The 19,401-nt window shown below is 39.8% G+C and overlaps 1 protein-coding gene across 5 annotated transcripts in view; it reads right to left on the reverse strand.

The window, feature by feature from the left end:
* The window catches only part of mib2 (MIB E3 ubiquitin protein ligase 2), a 266,147-nt gene that overhangs the window by 62,500 nt on the left and 184,246 nt on the right, over positions 1 to 19,401 (reverse strand). For all 5 annotated transcript variants that reach the window (XM_076276716.1, XM_076276717.1, XM_076276715.1 and 2 more), the window contains 2 exons: positions 7,434 to 7,560; positions 3,706 to 3,930 (listed from right to left, as the gene is read on the reverse strand). In XM_076276716.1, the coding sequence (XP_076132831.1) occupies positions 3,706 to 3,930; positions 7,434 to 7,560 (352 nt within the window). The remainder of the gene's footprint in view (positions 1 to 3,705; positions 3,931 to 7,433; positions 7,561 to 19,401) is intronic.

Here is a 19,401-nt window from a genome sequence, read left to right on the forward strand (position 1 = left end):
TGGTACAGGCCAAAAGTTTGGACACACCTTCTCATTCAATGCGTTTCCTTTATTTTTTTTATTTTACATTGTAGATTCATCCAAACTATTAAAGCAACACCAAAGAACTTTTCATCTGTCGCACGCACTATTTGTTTATCGAGCACCGGCTTTGCAAATAACAATGTCCACAGACAAGGTAGAATAAGTTGCATGATTTTATGAAAGTACGATGTATTGCGACATCAGATGCAAGTCAAATTTGTAGTTTCTCATGTCTCATTCCATCGAACTACAGATCCGCTACCCGATGCAGCAAACTTACATAGTGCGGTAATAGCCGATAGAGGGCCGCGAAGCGAATGCAGAAGGTGCCGTTCACCCTGTTACGAGTTGATGAACCACTGAAACGATTATTATTTTAAGGTACAAAAAACTCTTTGGTGTTGCTTTAATGAACAGATGTGGAATTATGTAAGTATGAAATAATTGAAAACATGTCTTATATTCTAGTTTCTTCAAAGTTGCTATTTTTTAATACCATATTCAGCCAGCCATAACTTGACAAATATTCATCTGTGGGCCAAATAACTTGAACTGCATTCATTCATAGTTTTGATGCCTTCAGTGAGAATCTACAATGTAAATAGTCATGAAAATATATTTAATATTTATTCTTGACATAATGTGTTCACTAGTGTCCAACTGTTTATTTTTAAATTCTTATATTGAGTTATATTTTTCTATTAATCTTCTCTGGCTGTTGTAACAAGTACATTTTCCCAGTGTAGGATCTTTATCTTATCTGTGAGGCCTAGGCTACTTTCTGTGTATTTTTACCCATCCTCACATTAAGCTCTTATTGCAAGGGCCCTGTATACATGCTATATTTTGTTGTTGTTTTTTCAGGATAGTCTAGGCTACCATATCTGGGAAAGTATCATGTGACAATATTTGCAAATGTCTTATGTTAGCCTTTGGGCAATTCCATGCAAAGGTCATCCTTAACATGGAAAAAAAAAGTTGTGCATACGCAAATAGAACTGTTGTTAAAATCTTCATTTAGGTCTATATTTTATTGTTTGTAACTGATCTGACTGAATTTGATGGAGAATTACACTCTTTTTACATCATAAATATGGTGTGCAACCATACAGAAACAACATTTTTTCACATGGTAATATTATACATATTTAAAAAGTGGATAAATGGACCCAAGGTTCAAACAAATTGTGTCATTTGACAAATTCCAGATTGACAAGGGAATGGTAGAGTAATGTCTATGCTCAGCTTGCCTTTAAGAGCACAACTCCTTACATTTGTAAGGCTTTTGTTTTTAAGTCAGCAAGTTCCATGGCCATGTCACATCCATAACGTTTTATAGGAAAAGTTTATGCTACACATACAGTGTTGATGTGACAATGTCCATAGTGTCTGTGCAAAGCTGATTTATATCAATGTAAAGTGTGATGACCAAATTGTGCCCCTTTCTTACTTTTAAAACCTTTAATGGTGCGTTATGGATGTGACGTTATGGATGTTACATAATGTGAATTTACAAGACTGGAGACTTTGTTATACCTCAAAGCCGATAAAACGTCTGTTCTAGTGGCATGTCAGTTTCAACGCATTTCACCTTAGTGTTTAGGCCTGCAATTGACATTTCAAAGATTATTAGGTTGATCAAAACCACAAGGAGGCCTTGCCTAACTATTAGCAAAACAAACATAATATTAAAATACCTCCAGTGATTAGCCTAGCCATAGCCTATTTTCAAGTGGCCTAATAACGAAAATCTGAGCGATTATCTTCCTGTAACTGTCATACTGTTGTTGTACAGTAACTGAATTATCGTGTTAGCTGGTGAAGATGGCTGACTTTGCAGCTGGAGTTAACATAGCAACCTTCTGTTGCAGATCTGTTCAGCCTGCCGCTCACGTCTGCTTAACACAGTTTAATTTTAAATGTGACGCAATATGCCAGCATTTGAAGTGTCAGGTCCTCTGTAGCTAATACCCACAGAGTAACATTAGTAACGGCAGCAATAAACTAGATGTACCGCATAGCGGTACAAAATAGGACCGCCTCTCAGTCCTGCATATTCTCTTCGCAAAAATAAATCATGCTTGTCAATTTGTCTCCATCTCTTACTACTGCAACTCATGTGCATGTAAATGAGTGTGTGCATATGTGAGTTTGCTTTTGTTTATAAGAGTGTGTGTGTGTGTGTGTCTGTGTGTGCATGTGCGTATGCGTGCCTGTGTTTCCATGCGCACATGCGTATGCGTGCCTGTGTGTATGCGTTTATGTGTCTGCATTCATGTGGGTGGGTGTTTGTGTGTGTGTGTGTGTGCTTGCCTGTCTGAATGTATTTATGTGTGTGTGTGTGTGCTTGCCTGTCTGTATGTGTGCGACTGTGCGTGGGTGTGTGTGCGTGTGTGCACGTGCGCGTGCATGTACTTTATGTGTGCAAATCACAAATGAGTGGGTATGGGTTAGGTTGATGTGGGCTCTTGAGACTAACATACCATAAATATTTTGTCATCTTGGGTGCAACGGTTCAGGTAGGGCTAGTTATAGGGCTAGGTATATACATGTTCCCTGGTGTTTCAGTTGATGACGGTAAAAAAATATATGTATATATATTTTATATTTTAAATGACTTATTGTCCTGATTCTTCCTGTGGATCTTAGTGGGCACTGAGGAAGCAATAATTTCATCGCTAGTTTTTCATGATTACTATTTCAATTGTTTCATATCAAAATTCACTACTTAATTATGTGTTTTATGTAGTTTGTCGAGGACTGGTTCAGACACGTCACATCCATAACGTGAAACCGTCACATCCAAAACGCCAGTTTTTCCTACATAATGCATTACAAAAATGACGTATAGTTTCAAAAACACACTTTTTGTGTTCATTCAAGTCTCCTTCATGCTACATATATCATAGTTTCGGCAGTTTCCTTCAAAATTCACAGAGTTTGTAGAATACCTGTAATCTCTCACAAAAGTGTGTCCATTTCATGTCACATCCATAACGCTGATATAATGCCTTGTATTCTTAGGATGAAATTGATTATATGAAATTTGAGGATTTCTCAGTATTCAGAGGACATAGGTTACATTAAAAGTTATGCAAATTAATTCACTGATACTAATTTTGCCCCCACTCTAAGGCATTTTGTTTACCAATATGAGTCCAATTGTCACATCCATAACGCTGGAACTGCCCCTTTATATCAAGGAAAAAACATTTGGGCCTTCATGTTTTTACATTCATGTCACCAGGAAGCATGCAAATGGAAATGTTGTAGGTGGGATTGTCTGGAATCTGGCAATATAAAAATCATGATGGTGGGATACTCTATTGTTTAGCAATTTACAAAAATAGATGTGCTGACATAAATATTTTATTTATTATGAATTGTTTTATTGACTAGTCTAGTCACTGACTGAACCATTGAATGAAGAATGTGCCTTATACTCCCCTGCATTTGTGACCTGTGCTTGCATACAGTATGTGCAGATGTCATGGATATGTTATATGTCCTTTGATATGGAAAGGAAGTTATTATTTTGGGGTGCCACTACATTAGAACTTTAGCCCAAAGTTGGGAGACCATGTAAAAATGTTCTGCAATTTCAAAACCGGATCACTCTGTCCAGAGGTATGGATGTTTTCTTGTCAAATATTTTCCCATTTATTTATCCACAGAACTCACCAGGCTGTACAAGGAGGATCCCTCTCCATCTGTGGCAACCATGACATTTGCCAATGTCTCTCGGCTAAGAGCTACGTGCATGGAAGTGTCACCATCTTCATCCTCCATGTTCACGTTTGCCCCCTCTGTCACCAGCAGTTGTATTAGCTCAACATGACCTTGGGTGACTGCAAGCTGTAGTGGTGTCTGGTGGCGGTTGTTGCAGATGTTGATATCACAGCGGCCCTACAGATAGAGAGTAGTGGCCATTGTAATTTTTTTTTTTTTTAATTGCTGTTTGAAAATTGCTATGTAGGCCAACTTTAAGAGGTTGTAGCTTTTGAATGAGACTACCATCTCAAAACTTGTTTCAGCATATAGGTTCCCGCATGGACTACACTTCAGCAAAGTTTCGAGATTGGTAGTGCTTTGCATTCAGAGTCACTTGAGAACAAAAATATGCATTTTTCCAGTTAAAAAAAGATCCGGGTGTGTCAAATAGGACATCAATGGTGAACAATTATTTCATTGTGCAGAACCAGTAGAAGGAGCCGCTAAGTCAGGCTCCACCTCTCTGGACCTCATGCAAAAACAACAACAAGAAAAAAACAGACAAAATGCATTTATAATGCATTCTCCTCATTGGTTCTGCAACAGGCACACTTCAAATTTTTGTCAAAAAAAATATGATTTTGTTGAGAGTAGAGAAAGATTTTAAAAAGTGGTACACATAAAATACTGCAACTTTGAGCCTCGTAAATGATGTAAAACAGTGATTTATTTGCATGGCTAGGCCGATGCCCGAGGCACCCCCATTGAAAACCTGTTGGTAGCATTGGCTAGATTGATAGATGAGCTATGAGACACAAGTTCACACTCGGTATCATGTTTCAACACACTTTAGGTCAATATCACACCGAACTTCTCCTTTAAAGCAAAGTCTATGCCTATTACGATACTACAGTTGGAAACATTTCCCAATCATGAGAGGCCAGACTCTCAATGTGAAACGAAGTGGTGTGTCTGGTATTACCAGGCTAGTGAGTTATTACTCACCCCTGTGTATTAAAACATTATGGCTCCATAGTAGAAGGCATTGGGTGCTAAAGAGGCATACCAGACCTGTCACATTTGGCACATCATAAAACTAAAAAAAATGTTAAGCAGTTGAATATATAGCTTGCCTATATAAGGAGAGAATGGGACCACATTTCATCCTCAAAACTTCTACAACTGGTCTCCTCAGTTCCAAAAAATTTAAAGACAGTTGTTGAAAGAAGAGATCATGCAAGTGCCCCATCCCAACTTTTTCCCCAAAAGTGTTGCTAGCAACAAATTGAAAACTAGAAATGCAATTCCAAGGAATTACCAGTGCATGAAAATGCTAAAGTTGTGATGTAAAATATCATGCATAGTTAAAACAGATAATAAAGAGATGGTTACTACGGTGATGCTAGGATAGACATGGTGGTTGCATAGCTTAATAAAAGTTGATAGTTTAAAAGTAGACTGTTTAAAAGTTGAATGTAGATAGTTTAAAAGTTGTTGATAGACAGTAGATAGTTTAAAAGTTGTTGATAGACAGCTAGTTTAATAGATAGTTTAATGATAGTTTAAAAGTAGACCGTTTAAAAGTTGAAGGTAAATAGTTTAAAAGTTGTTGACAGACTGGAAGTTGAATGAATGTTGATATTCAAATAGTTTAATGGCTGTGCATAGGTAGATATTTGACGATAAGTGAAAGTTGGAATGGCTCTAATGTTCGCTAGCAGTTATGCTAAGATTTTTAACTATGCTAACCATGTTACTTAGCTAATGTTTTATAGCAGTGCTAGCAATGCTAACCTGCTAACCATGCTACTTAGCTAACGTTTTCTAGCAGTTTAATGAATGTTGATATTCAAATAGTTTAATGGCTGTGCATAGGTAGATATTTGACGATAACTGAAAGTTTGAACGGCTCTAATGTTTGCTAGCAGTTATGCTAAGATTTTTAATTCTGTTAACCATGCTACTTAGCTAATGTTTTATAGCAGTGCTAGCATGCTAACCATGTTACTTAGCTAACTTAACTAACATTTTCTAGCAGTTTTACTAAACATGCTAACTATGCTAACAATGTTAGCATGCTAACTATGTTAACCATGTTACTTAGCTAACTTAGCTAATAATTTTAGCAGTTATGTTAACTATGCTAACTAACATGCTAACTATGCTAACCATGTTACTTAGTTAACCTAGCTAATCATTTTTAGTAGTTTTGCTAAAAATGCTAACTAGCATGCTAACATGTTAGCATGCTAACTATGCTAACCACGTTACTTAGCTAACTTAGCTAATCATTTTTAGTAGTTTTGCTAAAAAATGTTAACTATGCTAACCATGTGACTTAGCTAACTTAGCTAATCATTTTTAGTAATTTTGCTAAAAATGCTATCTAGCATGCTAACATGCTAGCATGCTAACTATGTTAACCATGTGACTTAGCTAATCATTTTTAGCAGTTTTGCTAAAAATGCTAACTAGCATGCTAACATGTTAGCATGCTAACTATGCTAACCATGTTACTTAGCTAACTTAGCTAATCATTTTTAGTAGTTTTGCTAAAAATGCTAACTAGCATGCTAACATGCTAGCATGCTAACTATGCTAACCATGTGACTTAGCTAACTTAGCTAATCATTTTTAATAATTTTGCTAAAAATGCTATAACTATGCTAACCATGCTAACTAGCTACAGTGGGTAGGAGTCATAGTTGATGACAAGTAACAGTTACAATGGCTAAACAGTTAAAAAGTTCAGTAGTTTAAAGGGTTAAATTGTTTAACAGTGAAATATTGTAGTGAGGACTTTTATTTTGAAACAGTTTTTGGCAGAGGAAGCAGTTTAACAGGATGTGTAGTCTTAATAGGGCCAGTTTGTATGCTTAAAGCCTGAGACTGGCAGTTGAGATCCAGGTGGCCTGAACACCTGCCATAGGATTCTAATTGCTTAATGGCCGTATTATGATGTCATAATCGGCAATGTTAAGTCTATGGGGATTTTTAAAAAGTTTTTCTTTAATAGTTTAAAAAGTATAAAAGTTTCAAAGTTGAAAAGAGATAGCAACCCGATCTGTTTGAAGACCTACGTTACAAAGTTTGAATGAAGTTTCTAAGTTAAACTGTTCAAGAGAAATTGCGTCTAGAAAAAGTGGTAAGCGGAATAATAATAATAAGAAGAAGTTGCCTAGGAAGAACAGTACAGTGCATTTTCATGCACTGTAATTAACATATATTTTCCAAAAACAATACAATGTAACTGCTATCTTTGCGCTATTTTCAATTTACTAACAGATTTACATGAATTGTAAATTATTGAATTCTAGTGTCCCAACTTATTTGGTATTAAGGTTGTATTTTTCTATGGTCAAATGTGCTGTGTGAATATTGTGAAAACAGTGGTGTATTCAAATTCATAAACATAGGCGAACGTTTGTAAACATTTTTTAAACAGTTTTCTGTTTCTTGAGTTCTCCGTAAATGTTTGTAAACACTCGCAAACAATTAGAGGAGGTAGTTCTCCACAAACATACAGTGGAGCTGGACATGAGCTGGATGAACGGTTAACATTACAATAGAATGTTTACACCAAATCCTTGCAATTTAACTCTTCAGAGAAAATATATTCGCCATAAACATTCGCCATTGCTTGCCGAATTTGAACGCATCTCAGGTAATAGTAATTTCAGTGTCAATGTGTGCCACACCTCTTTGATGAGAATCTTAGCAACATCACAATGGTTGTTAAGGGCAGCCAAATGCAATGCTGAGAAGCCATCGTCCTTCTTCACATCAACTAGTTGACGTGCCCTTTCTAGTATAGTCTTTGTTGCACTGTAAATCAAGAAAGAACAAACAAGTCATTATTTACTGTCCTTACAGCACAAACATACAGTATTCCAAGTTCAGCTCAGTGATAGCATATTAATATATACAGTTTTATAAAGTGTAGTATAGCATCTATTTAAACTCAGAACCTTCTTCAATCGCAGTGAAAAGTTTCAATGAAAGGTGAAACGAATTGTGATGATCTTGTGATGTTTTAAATACTTTAAAAGTTTCACAAAGGACTCTTTGCTGGATCACATATACATGAGAAAAGAAGAGCAGCAGCTCTGTGGAGGGGGACCTGGACAGGGCGAACCAGTTGAACCACTTCTACAACAGGTTTGACTGCCCTGCTCCAGCTCCAATGGCAGTGGTCTGTCCAGTGGGCTGACTCAGACACTGCTCTTGTTTGTGTGCCTGCCCTACCCCCACCTCCCAGTCTCTCCAGCTCTGCATCCCGGTGACACCCAACGACCCAACGCCTCCTTGCCTGTGCCTGTTGAGGTGTCCACGACTCTGGCAGCCTTAACAGGGAGGTGGTCATCCCCCAGCCCTCACCCCCACACCCCCTCAATACCAGTGCAACACTCACCTCCACCATCACAGGCTATCGTACCCCCACCATCACTGGATATTGCACCCCTCCCCCACATGGCGATCACGAACAATGAGGTGACAATGACCTCAGTCAACAGCCATCAGACACACAGATCCCAGATGCACCCCTCCCCCTCCCCTCACACCCCCCATCATCACAGCAGATCAAGTAAGAGCTCAACTAAAGAAACTTCACCCCAATAAGGCAGCGGGGCCTGACCGTGACCAAGGCTACTTAACCCTTACGAGCCCGACCGTTCTAATTTCGTTACAAAAGTAACAATGACCAATCGTCTAATATCTCAGCTGTCCAATGACTGATTTTATTTCTGAAATCTTCCACGTAATGCTGACAACATAAGCGTCAATTTGATATGATTGGTTAAGAGGTTTATGGCGCGAAATATTTTGGATACTTGAAGATGAGTCGTGAAAAAATATGTCACTTCAGTCGGTGCATTTAACTTGGACAGCCGGACCCCGTCTGTACTTCGAGAGATTACATCGACTGATACCCACACACAGCTGGATAAACTGAGGTAAGATATATTTTAAATCAGTTCTAGTTATGGTTAATCTTAATTTATAGTCCTAAAATCATGTTATTTGACAGTAATATGCTTTGTCATTAGCGTCAACATTATGGCATAACGGGGCTAACGTTAGTGTGCTGCATAAACTTTAGCTACATTACTCTGGGCTGCTTGTAATATGCTCGTTTGCTTTTGATGTCAGATATTTCCATGTAACAATTTAATTTAAAAAACTTTTAGTAGGCTATATAGCATGTAAGTACGTTTGTTCTCTAGTACTAGCTAAGTGTAATGTTGACAGGTAAGTACAGCATATCAAAGCTGAATAAAACCGTGGGCTGCATGTTTACAGTAACGTTAGACTCGAAATAAGTTGATCGATATTTTTTAACGTTACTCCTCGCAATATGTAGAAAACATGATGTGAAATGACAGATTCTGTCAGAAATGTTTTTATTGCCATTCGTCAGGTTGTCACCTCGCTAGGCAGTTTTATCTGTAGTGAACTAGCTTGCTTAGCAGCTACTTTGCTTGCTTGCTAACCTCTGACTAAATGGCACAAACATCAGATGTGCTTGGTCTAACATTTTCTAAGATGGCACGACGTGAAATAAACTAAGCTATTTTTACTCCTCAAGATATAGTTATAGAAAGTAATGAAGTGAAATCATATATTCTGTCAGAAATGTCATTATTGCATTTCATCAGTAGTCATTAGGTCAAATGTAATCATATGTGAAATGTAGTCTTTTTCTTGATGCCAGCCAAGCAATCAGATTTAGGATAGCTAAACCCTTGTGTAAAGTGTGATAAAATTACTTTGCATTTCTCACCCAGAATGTGTAATGTGAAAATAGTTTAGTCTACCTTTTCTTGTGTGTGTGTGTGTGTGTGTGTGTGTGTGTGTGCGTGCGTGCGTGTGTGTGTGTGTGAGTACACATACATGCACGCATCTGTAGTTTTGGGATTTTTTTGGTATTACATTTGTATGATTTTGCTATTGTTTTAGATGGAGGATGACAATTCCTATGCCAACCTTCTTGCCAGCCTGAAGAGGAAGAGGCAGCTGACAGCTGATGAGCTTCAGCTCATAGCGGCTCACAATGCGGAAAGCCATGAGGGGATGGAGGAAGAAGAAGAAGACTTTCTGGACCAGGAGCTGCTGAGTGACGAGGGGGAGGAGGAGGAGGAGGAGGAGAGTGGCCTGCCGTCATCCTCAGTTTGGTAAGTATCATGTATTTTATTGCATGTATTATACAATACTTCATATGTAAAATATGGCAACATTTATATTAATTCATTTTATTTGGTGGGTTTGGGGTTGATTAGTCATTCTTCCGTAGGTCCTGTGTCAGGGAGGAAGCGTAAACGCTTCTCTGACCCTTTTCCCTCCTATGCTGATAGGGACACAGAAGCACCAGTTCCGATAGCCTTTAGTCCGCGTCGTCCCTTAGGTGTAGATTTAGGTGGCGTACGTAGGGCGGTGCAAACTGCCACTAAAACTCTGCGTGAAATAGACTTTTTTATGTTGTTTTTCACTCACGCTGTTGTGTCAGACATATGTGGCTTTACAAACCAGAGGGGGTGGGAGCTTGTGCTTAGTAGGCCGTCGTATGCAAATAGTGCAGGGACATGGGATAAAGTGACCCCAGAAGAGTTTCACAGGTTTCTGGGGCTGATCATTTACATGGGCTTCACTTCCCTCCCTAATATCCACCGCTACTGGGGAACCAAGTCTTTGCAGGGATCGTGGGCCAAATTGTTCATGTCGCGCAATCGTTTTAAGGCTCTGTTAGCTGCTCTGCATGTAGTAGATCCAGCTACAGAAAACAATCAAGATCGTCTTAGGAAACTGCGTTATTTGATGGACCACCTAAAAAATAAATGTTTAGAGTTATTCCAGCCAGGTCAGCACCTTAGCATAGATGAACGCATGGTAAAATCTAAAGGTCGTTCAGGATTTAAGCAGTATATGAAAGGGAAACCAGTTAGGTGGGGTTTCAAACTGTAGGTGATACCAACATCAGATTCAGGCTATACTTTGGACTTTAATATTTACACAGGTGGTCGTGATGGTCGCGTCTTGGATTTAGCCTCAAAAGTTGTAGAGGAGCTAATACAGCCATTTAGAGATAGTGGTCACACCATTTGGTTTGATAACTTCTATACATCACCAACCCTTATGGTTAAACTTAGAACATGGGGCCTAAATGCATGCGGAACATGTAGGATTAACCGTAAAAAAATTCCGGACGACTTAAAAGATATTAAAAAATGGGAGCGAAGGGCAAGTCGTGGGGACATGAGGTGGCGTAGAATAGAGGGTAATGTCTTAGCAGTACAGTGGAAGGACACTCTTGCAGTAACCTGCCTGTCCAATTTCCACAATGCAAATGATTCGACTGATGTATGTAGACTAGTGAAGAGCAATTCGGTTTGGGACAAAAAAGTTGTACGTCAGCCTATTGTGGTAAGTGATTACAACAAATACATGGGGGGTGTTGATAGGTCGGACCAAATGATAAGTACATATTGTGTACTCCAAAAAACACAGAAGTGGTGGAAATCGCTTTTTCTCCACTTTGTGGACATTGCCGTCGTCAATAGTTTCATATTATTTCAAGACTGGCAGCGCAATGCAGAATCTGGTGTTGAACCTAGGTTAGGTAGCTACAGCCAGATAGAATTTAGAGAAAATCTATCACGACAGCTGGCAGGCATTTCCGTAGATACAGTTTTTCAGCCTCGGCCTTCAGCTCCTCCAACTACTATTCCGTCGTCTTTCCATCAGGTACATGTTCCTGTACAGCAAGAGCCAAAGAGAAATTGCTGGCTATGTTATAAAAAACTTAAAAAGGAGCATACAACTATAGTAGCTTGTATGGCCCCCGAGTGTAATGGTAAGCGACTTTGTTTTACTAGTAAACGAAATTGCTTTCAAATTTGGCATTCTGCAGAAGGGGATGTGTTTCGTGATGAGCCATAGGTCTTCTGTGTTCACCCCCACCCCACCCCCACCCCACCCTTCTCTGTGTGTGTGTGTGTGAGTTTGTGTGTGTATGTGTTTTCTCCACAGGCTTGTTCAACTATGTAATCTACTTTCAAATGTTTATACCACATTGATTGTTGAGTGATTTCGAAGTTGATTGTGTTCCTAGCTTTTCATTATAATAATCAATATAATAATATTATTGTATATATGTCTATATGTACATAGTTTTCATATTGTACTGATTTATATAAGAAAGTTGTATCTGTTGAATCACATGTATTTTATGTCGATTCCTAAATGTTCTTAAATAAATATATATTTACTTCCTGTACTACTTGTAATGTTATGTTTTTTTAAATGTCATTCTTATTGACTGTATTATTTGCTTATACAAATAAATGGTTTATTCTTATAGACCAAATAAATCTAAACCATTGTGTCTGACTTCACTATTAGTTTTTATGCATACTTTTATGTTGTTGGTGAGAAAGAGAATGTGAATTATGTCAACATTCTAAATCCCGTTTCCTGCATTTTTTTACACTGATCACTAAATGTATCATAACTTTTGAAAGGTTCAGGATATTCCAATTCAGTTTTTTTTGTTAAATAGCCCACAACTTGCTGAAAATGTCATACACTCTATATTTTTTTCTATCTTGTAGAGAAATATGATGAAAATTCATTTTTATGTGAATGAAATTACATTTTTACGAATTTCGGTATACATTTGGAGAGGATTTTCAAAGACTGTTCATTACTATATCAACATTACCATATGTATTTTACATCATTTCATAGAACTGACCCTTCTGATTATAATGGTATGTATATCCCATTGATGGTATGTATTATACTCAAGAAATAAGGTTTTTTGTGTAAGGAGGTCATTCAGCACCAAAAATGGAATGTTCGGCACGGGCAGGAAAGGGTTAAGGCCTGTGCTGCTGAACTGGGGGAGCCACTGAAGCACATCTTCAACTTGAGTCTACGCCTCGGACAAGTTCCAACACTGTGGAAGACATCATGTCTCACCCCCTTCCCTAAAAAGCCACACCCTAGTGAGCTTAATGACTACAGACCTGTCGCTCTAACATCACATGTGATGAAGACAATGGAGCGACTGGTCTTAGGTATGCTCAGACCCGAGGTACGCCATGCACTAGACCCGTTACAGTTTGCATACCAGGAGAAAGTCGGCATGGACGATGCCATCACTTATCTTCTACACAGGACACATTCTCACCTAGACAAGGGAAAAGTGCTGAGAGAATCATGTTCTTTTATTTCTCAAGTGCTTTTAACACCATCCAACCCCTCACACTGGGAAACAAGCTCTTGCAGATGGGTGTGGACGCTCACCTGGTAACCTGGATTACAGATTACCTGACCGAGCGACCACAGTTCGTCAGACTGAAGAACTGTCTCTCTGACACTGTGATCAGCAGCACCAGAGCGCCACAGGGAACTGTGCTCTCTCCAGTCCTTTTCACCCTGTACACATCTGACTTCTGCTACAACACCGAGTAATGCCACTTGCAGAAGTTTTCTGACGATACTGCAATTGTGGGGTGTATCAGGAACGAGCAGGAGGAGGAGTACAGGAGCCTGGTGGAGGACTTTGTGCAATGGTGCAAACTCAATCACCTTCAACTCAACACTTCAAAAACCAAGGAGATGGTGGTGGATTTCCGCAGGTCTAAGCCCACTCTGCTACCAGTCTCCATTGATGGGGTCAATGTGAAGGTGGTAAGCACCTACAAGTATCTGGGTCTCCACCTGGACAATAAACTGGACTGGTCAGCCAACACTGACACACTCTACAAGAAAGGGCAGAGTAGGCTGTACTTCCTGAGGAGGCTGCGGTCCTTCAATGTGTGCAGCAAGCTCCTCAGGATGTTCTACCAGTCTGTTGTTGCCAGCGTCCTCTTCTATGCAGTGGTATGCTGGGGAGGAAGCACAAAGAAGAAGGATGCGGGGCGACTTGACAGGCTGATAAGGAAAGCTGGCTCTGTAGTGGGAGCTGAACTGGAGTGCATCACTTCAATATCTGACAAAAGGACCCTGAACAAACTGATCAACATCTTGGACAATGAGTGTCATCCACTCCACAGCACTATTGTAAAGCAGAAGAGCCTGATCAGCTGGAGACTTCACTCACTGCCTTGCACAACAGACAGACTGAGGAAGTAATTTGTCCCCAGGGCCATTGAACTGTTCAATGCTTCACTTAAGGGAAGAGGAGAGATAGACTTCTCTGCATAGTCTGTCTGCCTCTTCAACCCCTCCATGTTTGGATACTGTCTGTCCACTAGCCACTTTTTACCACTGTCTTTCTGCCTCACTGTTTGCGTGCTATATTAGCACATATGCATAACCCCTCTCTCCATGCCACAGCCGAATTGTGGCCACACTTATACCTTTTCCTAATATAGTTATACGTATATATAGATATAGATATATATAGATATAGTTTTTTTCTATAGTTTTTGTTTTATATTACCTTGCCTACTCGCTGATATGTCCATATTTATTTTATGCTGGTCTCTAGACTTTATTCATGCACTGTTGCACTGTTGGACTTACTCATTTGCACCATCACCATGACACTCACTCACACAGAGCACCTTACCTTACCTTACTATGCACAGAGAATCACAGGCTCAGTCCCTGCCTCAGTCATTGCAAGCGCCTCTTGATTAATCACCCACTATGTGGATACTGTTTGTAGAATTGATTTAGATTAAGTGTTATTTAGTATAATTTGTATTTTAGTATATTTAGTTTATTCTTTATCTTCTACTGTCCTTATTGATTAGTTGTGTTTTTTATATTATATACTTTTAATTACTTTTTTCTGCTGTTAGTGAATGTGTGTGTGATGTCTGTATGCTACTGAGACCTTAAATTTCCCCTGGGGATTAAAAAAAAGTATCTATCTATCTATCTATCTATCTATCTATGTAAGGTCTATAACATCAAAACCTACACTGGTTAATCATTTGATAATTGACTTTCAAATTGGCTAAAACTAAAACTTGAAAACCAGATGATTATTTTGCGATTATTTTATGATTATATTAACTATCATATGACTTGCAGTACAAGCTATAAGAGTAGCAGCAGCAATTTATAATGCCAACTAAGGAACCAAGGTTCTACCCAGGTCATCAGCTTCGATACAATTATCATAGAGGGAGATTTTAACACTTTGAGTGCCAAAAACGCAATATTGCGTTTTTTGTTCCCATGCGTTGAGTGCCAAAAACACAATATTGCAATATTTATAGCTTTAAAAAAATAAATACGAAAATAGACACTCTATCACACCTATGTGCAATTTTGGGAACTCTATGATGAATAGAACTGAAATAGATGAGGATCAAAAACTCATGAAAACATGGACATGGACCTTTTATCTGGACATTTTATCATAACTCGGCTTTTGATGGTTGCCGCTTTGGGTCGAATCAGTGACGCATGCACGTCAGGTCAAAACCAGGCCATTTATTTTCGTGGGTTTATCACTAGGTGGCAGTCTCGCCAGGTCTCGCTAGGTCAATTTCCCGAAACTTTACAGGCAACACTTCTCAGGTACTGAAGGGGAAAATTAAAAATTGAAAAAAAAAAAAGATATTGCAGCAGGTGCGTTTTCACCAGACAACGCTGGATAAGTCCACCTTTCTACTAAGACAAGATGACTCTGACCACCACAATCAGGGGAGACCAGGATCACCACACAATCAGGGTCAAAAACATTAGAAAGAGTGACTGACCACCGTGCTGAGGAGGGAGTTCCATCTCCACCACGGCCTGGGCCGAGCGGAGTGGGTGATAGGCCGATTCACGCTTGCAAGAGGACACGTCCTTGCCATAGTGCCGAATATGTCGGTGATGGCGACACAGACGTTACCGACCAAGAGGGGGAGGAATTATGGAGCCCGACAGCAGTAGAAAGGTGGTTTTGTGAACAGAAAAACTATATTTATCTTACACCAGTCCTTTGACCCAGAAATGTAAGTGTCAGAAGAGTGACAGGCTCAAACAGCGTGATTGAGCCTGTCACGCTATATCTCCATTTCTAGAAAAAAAAACAGGGATTTTGATGAAAACTAGCCACTGTTTAGCTTGGGATTTCTCAGGAACAGAGGCATGTAGAAATAAACGGTTTGTACCCACTGAGAGCTTAAAGCAGTGGTCCCCAAACTACGGCCCGCCACCTCATTTTGGGTGGCCCCCCAAAACATGTCTGTGGTATATAGCATCTGGCCCGCACGGGAGTACGACATCGTCAAACTATAACCTCAGTAATTCCCCCCATTCATTCTCTATGGCGAGTCTTAACAGTACACATGTAATACTCTTTTTGTCCACTGCTGGTTGTTTTGGCGCTGTTTCGCATTTGCCATCGAAAACGGAATGAAATGTATAGTAGGCCTACCTGTAAACAATGCAAGAGGCCTATGCTGACTGCAGAAGTATTCTAAAAGTTTATCAATGAATTGTTAATAACTAACTAACTTCTATTCAAGTCATATTTCTGGGACTTTCTGGGATAATTATTTCTATTTTTTATTCACTCGTTCAAATGTTCATACCGAGTTCACAAAGTTCTCATCAGGTGAGTGAAAGTTAGAATGGTGGTCATTTCAGATGTTTTTGCCAGCACTTCATTAAACTCTCATAGTTTGAGAACTTATAAATTAGAACTTAAATTATTTGTAGGATATTGCTTGTTCACAACTTGAGCTGTGTATGCAAAGACACAGAGTTCAGAGTTCAAAATATACTTTTGGGACTCCCTGCTAATACTTTTGGGAATGCTAAAGTCTTTTTATTGCACTAAGCTATTTATGGTTACTGATATACTCCGAGTCTCTGGCCCTTTCTTAGAGCCAGTCATAGTGAGGTGGCCCTCGGAAGAAAAAGTTTGGGGACCACTGGCTAAAAGTCTCACCTTTCAAACGAGCCATAGTATGTGTCCATAGCTATAACATAGAATACGCTGTGGCTCTACAAAAATCGTCAACAATGATCTAGATTGCTGGCACTCTGGGCCAAAGCTTCCAAAAACAGCGCAGTATTCAAAGTGTTAACATATGAACAGTAAAAATAATTGCCTCACAGTCACATTCCAATCTCTGATGGACTCCATTGGGTATTCCCAACATATTAGCACTTACCCATTACTGCAATCAAACCATAGGGTTAGAATCTACCGTTCTAATACTATTATCTCCAGACATGTGGACTCGAGTTATGATTTTAATGACTTCAGACTCGACTTGATAAAATTCGGCATGACTTGCGACTCGACTTGGACTTGAATAGGCCTACTATTCACTCGAGATTTGACTCGGACTTTGCCTCTTTGACTTGTAATGACTTGAAATGTCTTGAGTCAACAAATTAATTTCCTGATCGTGGACCAGTCACCCCAGAGATGCTTTCACTTCCGTGACGAAAAAAACAAAACACATAGTGGACACAAACGGGCAGAGCATAGTGATCAGTGCTGCTGTTACCACCACACGCATCATGCACTGTGTGTAGGGCACCAAGAGACAGATAAAGAAATAAATATTAGAAACATTTAAAGGAAATCATGAAGGCAACAAAGATGAGATTAGAGGAAATTGCGGATTTATCCGGTTCTCACTACTGTTACAAACTGAGCCAGGGCACTTTGACATAGGCTGCACTCACTGTGATTTGGAAAATGGACAAGAATATGAAGAGTTGTCTTTGCCTTTGTGTAATGGAACTGTCTTCAATAATTTGTTTACATGAAGTAAGGGATGAAGTAATGAAAAAAGCCTATTTGTTACCGTTCATCGTGGCATTTGCTGAAACAAATAGTTTGCAACAACACACGCTGAACTTGAATCAAACATTCTTTAAAACACAGCTGATCAACCGTCTGCTTTCACTTTTGAATGAAGTTCCAGTCCTTGCGTAGTGATATGAAATACCTGAATTAGAAGCACAAACTCCGTTGCCATTGACTTGAAAATGAAAACGCAAAGTGCATGTTGTGTGACCGGATTGTCAGGTGTTCTGGGGGGTCGACAAGTGGATTGCGCAGACATTTAGAATCTCAGCATAGTAAAGTTCCTGAAGAAAGCCCATCAACAAAACGTCTGAAAACGCTAGATGGCTACTTTAGCAAAGCTAGCAAGTCGCTTGGTGAAATACTAGCGGAGATGGCAGCTTTTGATGGATTTACGTTTAATAGTATGGCAAAATGCGACTATCTCAGATCAGCACTTAAGAGAGATGGACATATTCTTCCCAAGAATCCCTCTGAAATCTCCCAACAGGTTAGAGGTTTTGCTAATGAACAAAAAAACAAACTGGCCGATATATTCCAAGACATGGTGAAGCGAGGGATGCGTTTTTCTTTGACCAGACGAATATACTTCTTCACAACATAAAAGGTTCATGAGCATAAACGTGCATGGTGCACACACATACTGGAATCTAGGTGTCGTTAAGATTAATGGAACAATGCCAGCTGAGAAAGTGAAAGAGTTGGTTGACTCTCAGCTTCAAAGATTCAAGCTTGACATGGAGGAAAATATTGTGTGCTGCACTACTGATGGAGCATCAGTGATGGTGAAGGTTGGCAGACTGGTGCTTCCCGAACTACAGCTGTTCTATGCGCATGCTGTTCACCTGGCTGTCACAGATGTGCTCTACCGTCGTGGTCACCGAGAAGAGCTGGCTGACGTCCCTGAGAGAGTGATGGAGAGCGAGGAAGAGGAGGATAGTGACCCCGAGTCTGACGAAGATTCTGCCGAGAGTGTTGAGGATGGTGGCTATCGGTCAGTCAGGGTGAGAGAAGAAATGTACAAGAGCGTGGAGCGAGTCCGAAAAATTGCCAGGTATTTCCACAAGTCACCTGTCAGTAATGACAAGCTGAGAGAATGCACCAAACGAGATCATGGGAAAGAGTTAGTGCTCATTTTGGATTGCCGTACCCGCTGGAACAGCCTGGCTGATATGTTGGATCGCTACATTGTACTCCATAGACCAGTGTCCAAGACCCTCATTGACATAAATCCTGCATTAATAATTACCAACGAGCAGCTCGCCCTTATAAAACAACTGAGCTCCTGCTTGAAACCGGTGAGGATGGGAGTCGAATCTCTTTGTAAGCGAGACACCACTCTCTTTAAGGCAGATGGAATTTTTATTTTCATGATGGATCAGCTGGGTAAGCAGGAGACTCCACTGAGCCAAGAGATGAGAGATGCAATTGAGACCAGGTTCACCCAGCGAAGACAGAAGAACCTAGTGTCTTTGTACAGGTAGGCCTTCTACGGAATGTAGCCTTAATTAATTAAATTGTGATTGTCAATATGCTCATTTTAATAACAATATTTTTGTCAGGTACCTTCTGGATCCTGGTGCTTTAGTCGCACAAGCACCAAGGCCCACTGAAATCTTCGCCATGCCATCAAGACAGATGCTGGTGAGGACCGCTAAGGGAATTGCAGAGCGTCTTTTTGCCAGCCACTGCCATGATGAGGAGAGAGAGCAACAGAGCGATGGTGCATCTTCGGAGACAGTAGATGGGACATCATCGAGTGCGCAAGGGGAAGCCCCGAATCCGACTGAGGTCTCGACTCAGAATGAAGGGGACCTAGCGTTAGATCTGCAACAGGCCATTTCAATGACCACCAAGCCAGCCTCAGAGGAAACGAAAGACGGCGATTTCATGAA

This window comes from Alosa pseudoharengus, unplaced genomic scaffold, assembly GCF_046254945.1.
Source record: "Alosa pseudoharengus isolate Yale_2024_CS ecotype anadromous, Long Island Sound unplaced genomic scaffold, YU_APseudo_1.1 YU_APseudo_1.1_scf_9, whole genome shotgun sequence".
Taxonomy (NCBI): domain Eukaryota; kingdom Metazoa; phylum Chordata; class Actinopteri; order Clupeiformes; family Clupeidae; genus Alosa; species Alosa pseudoharengus.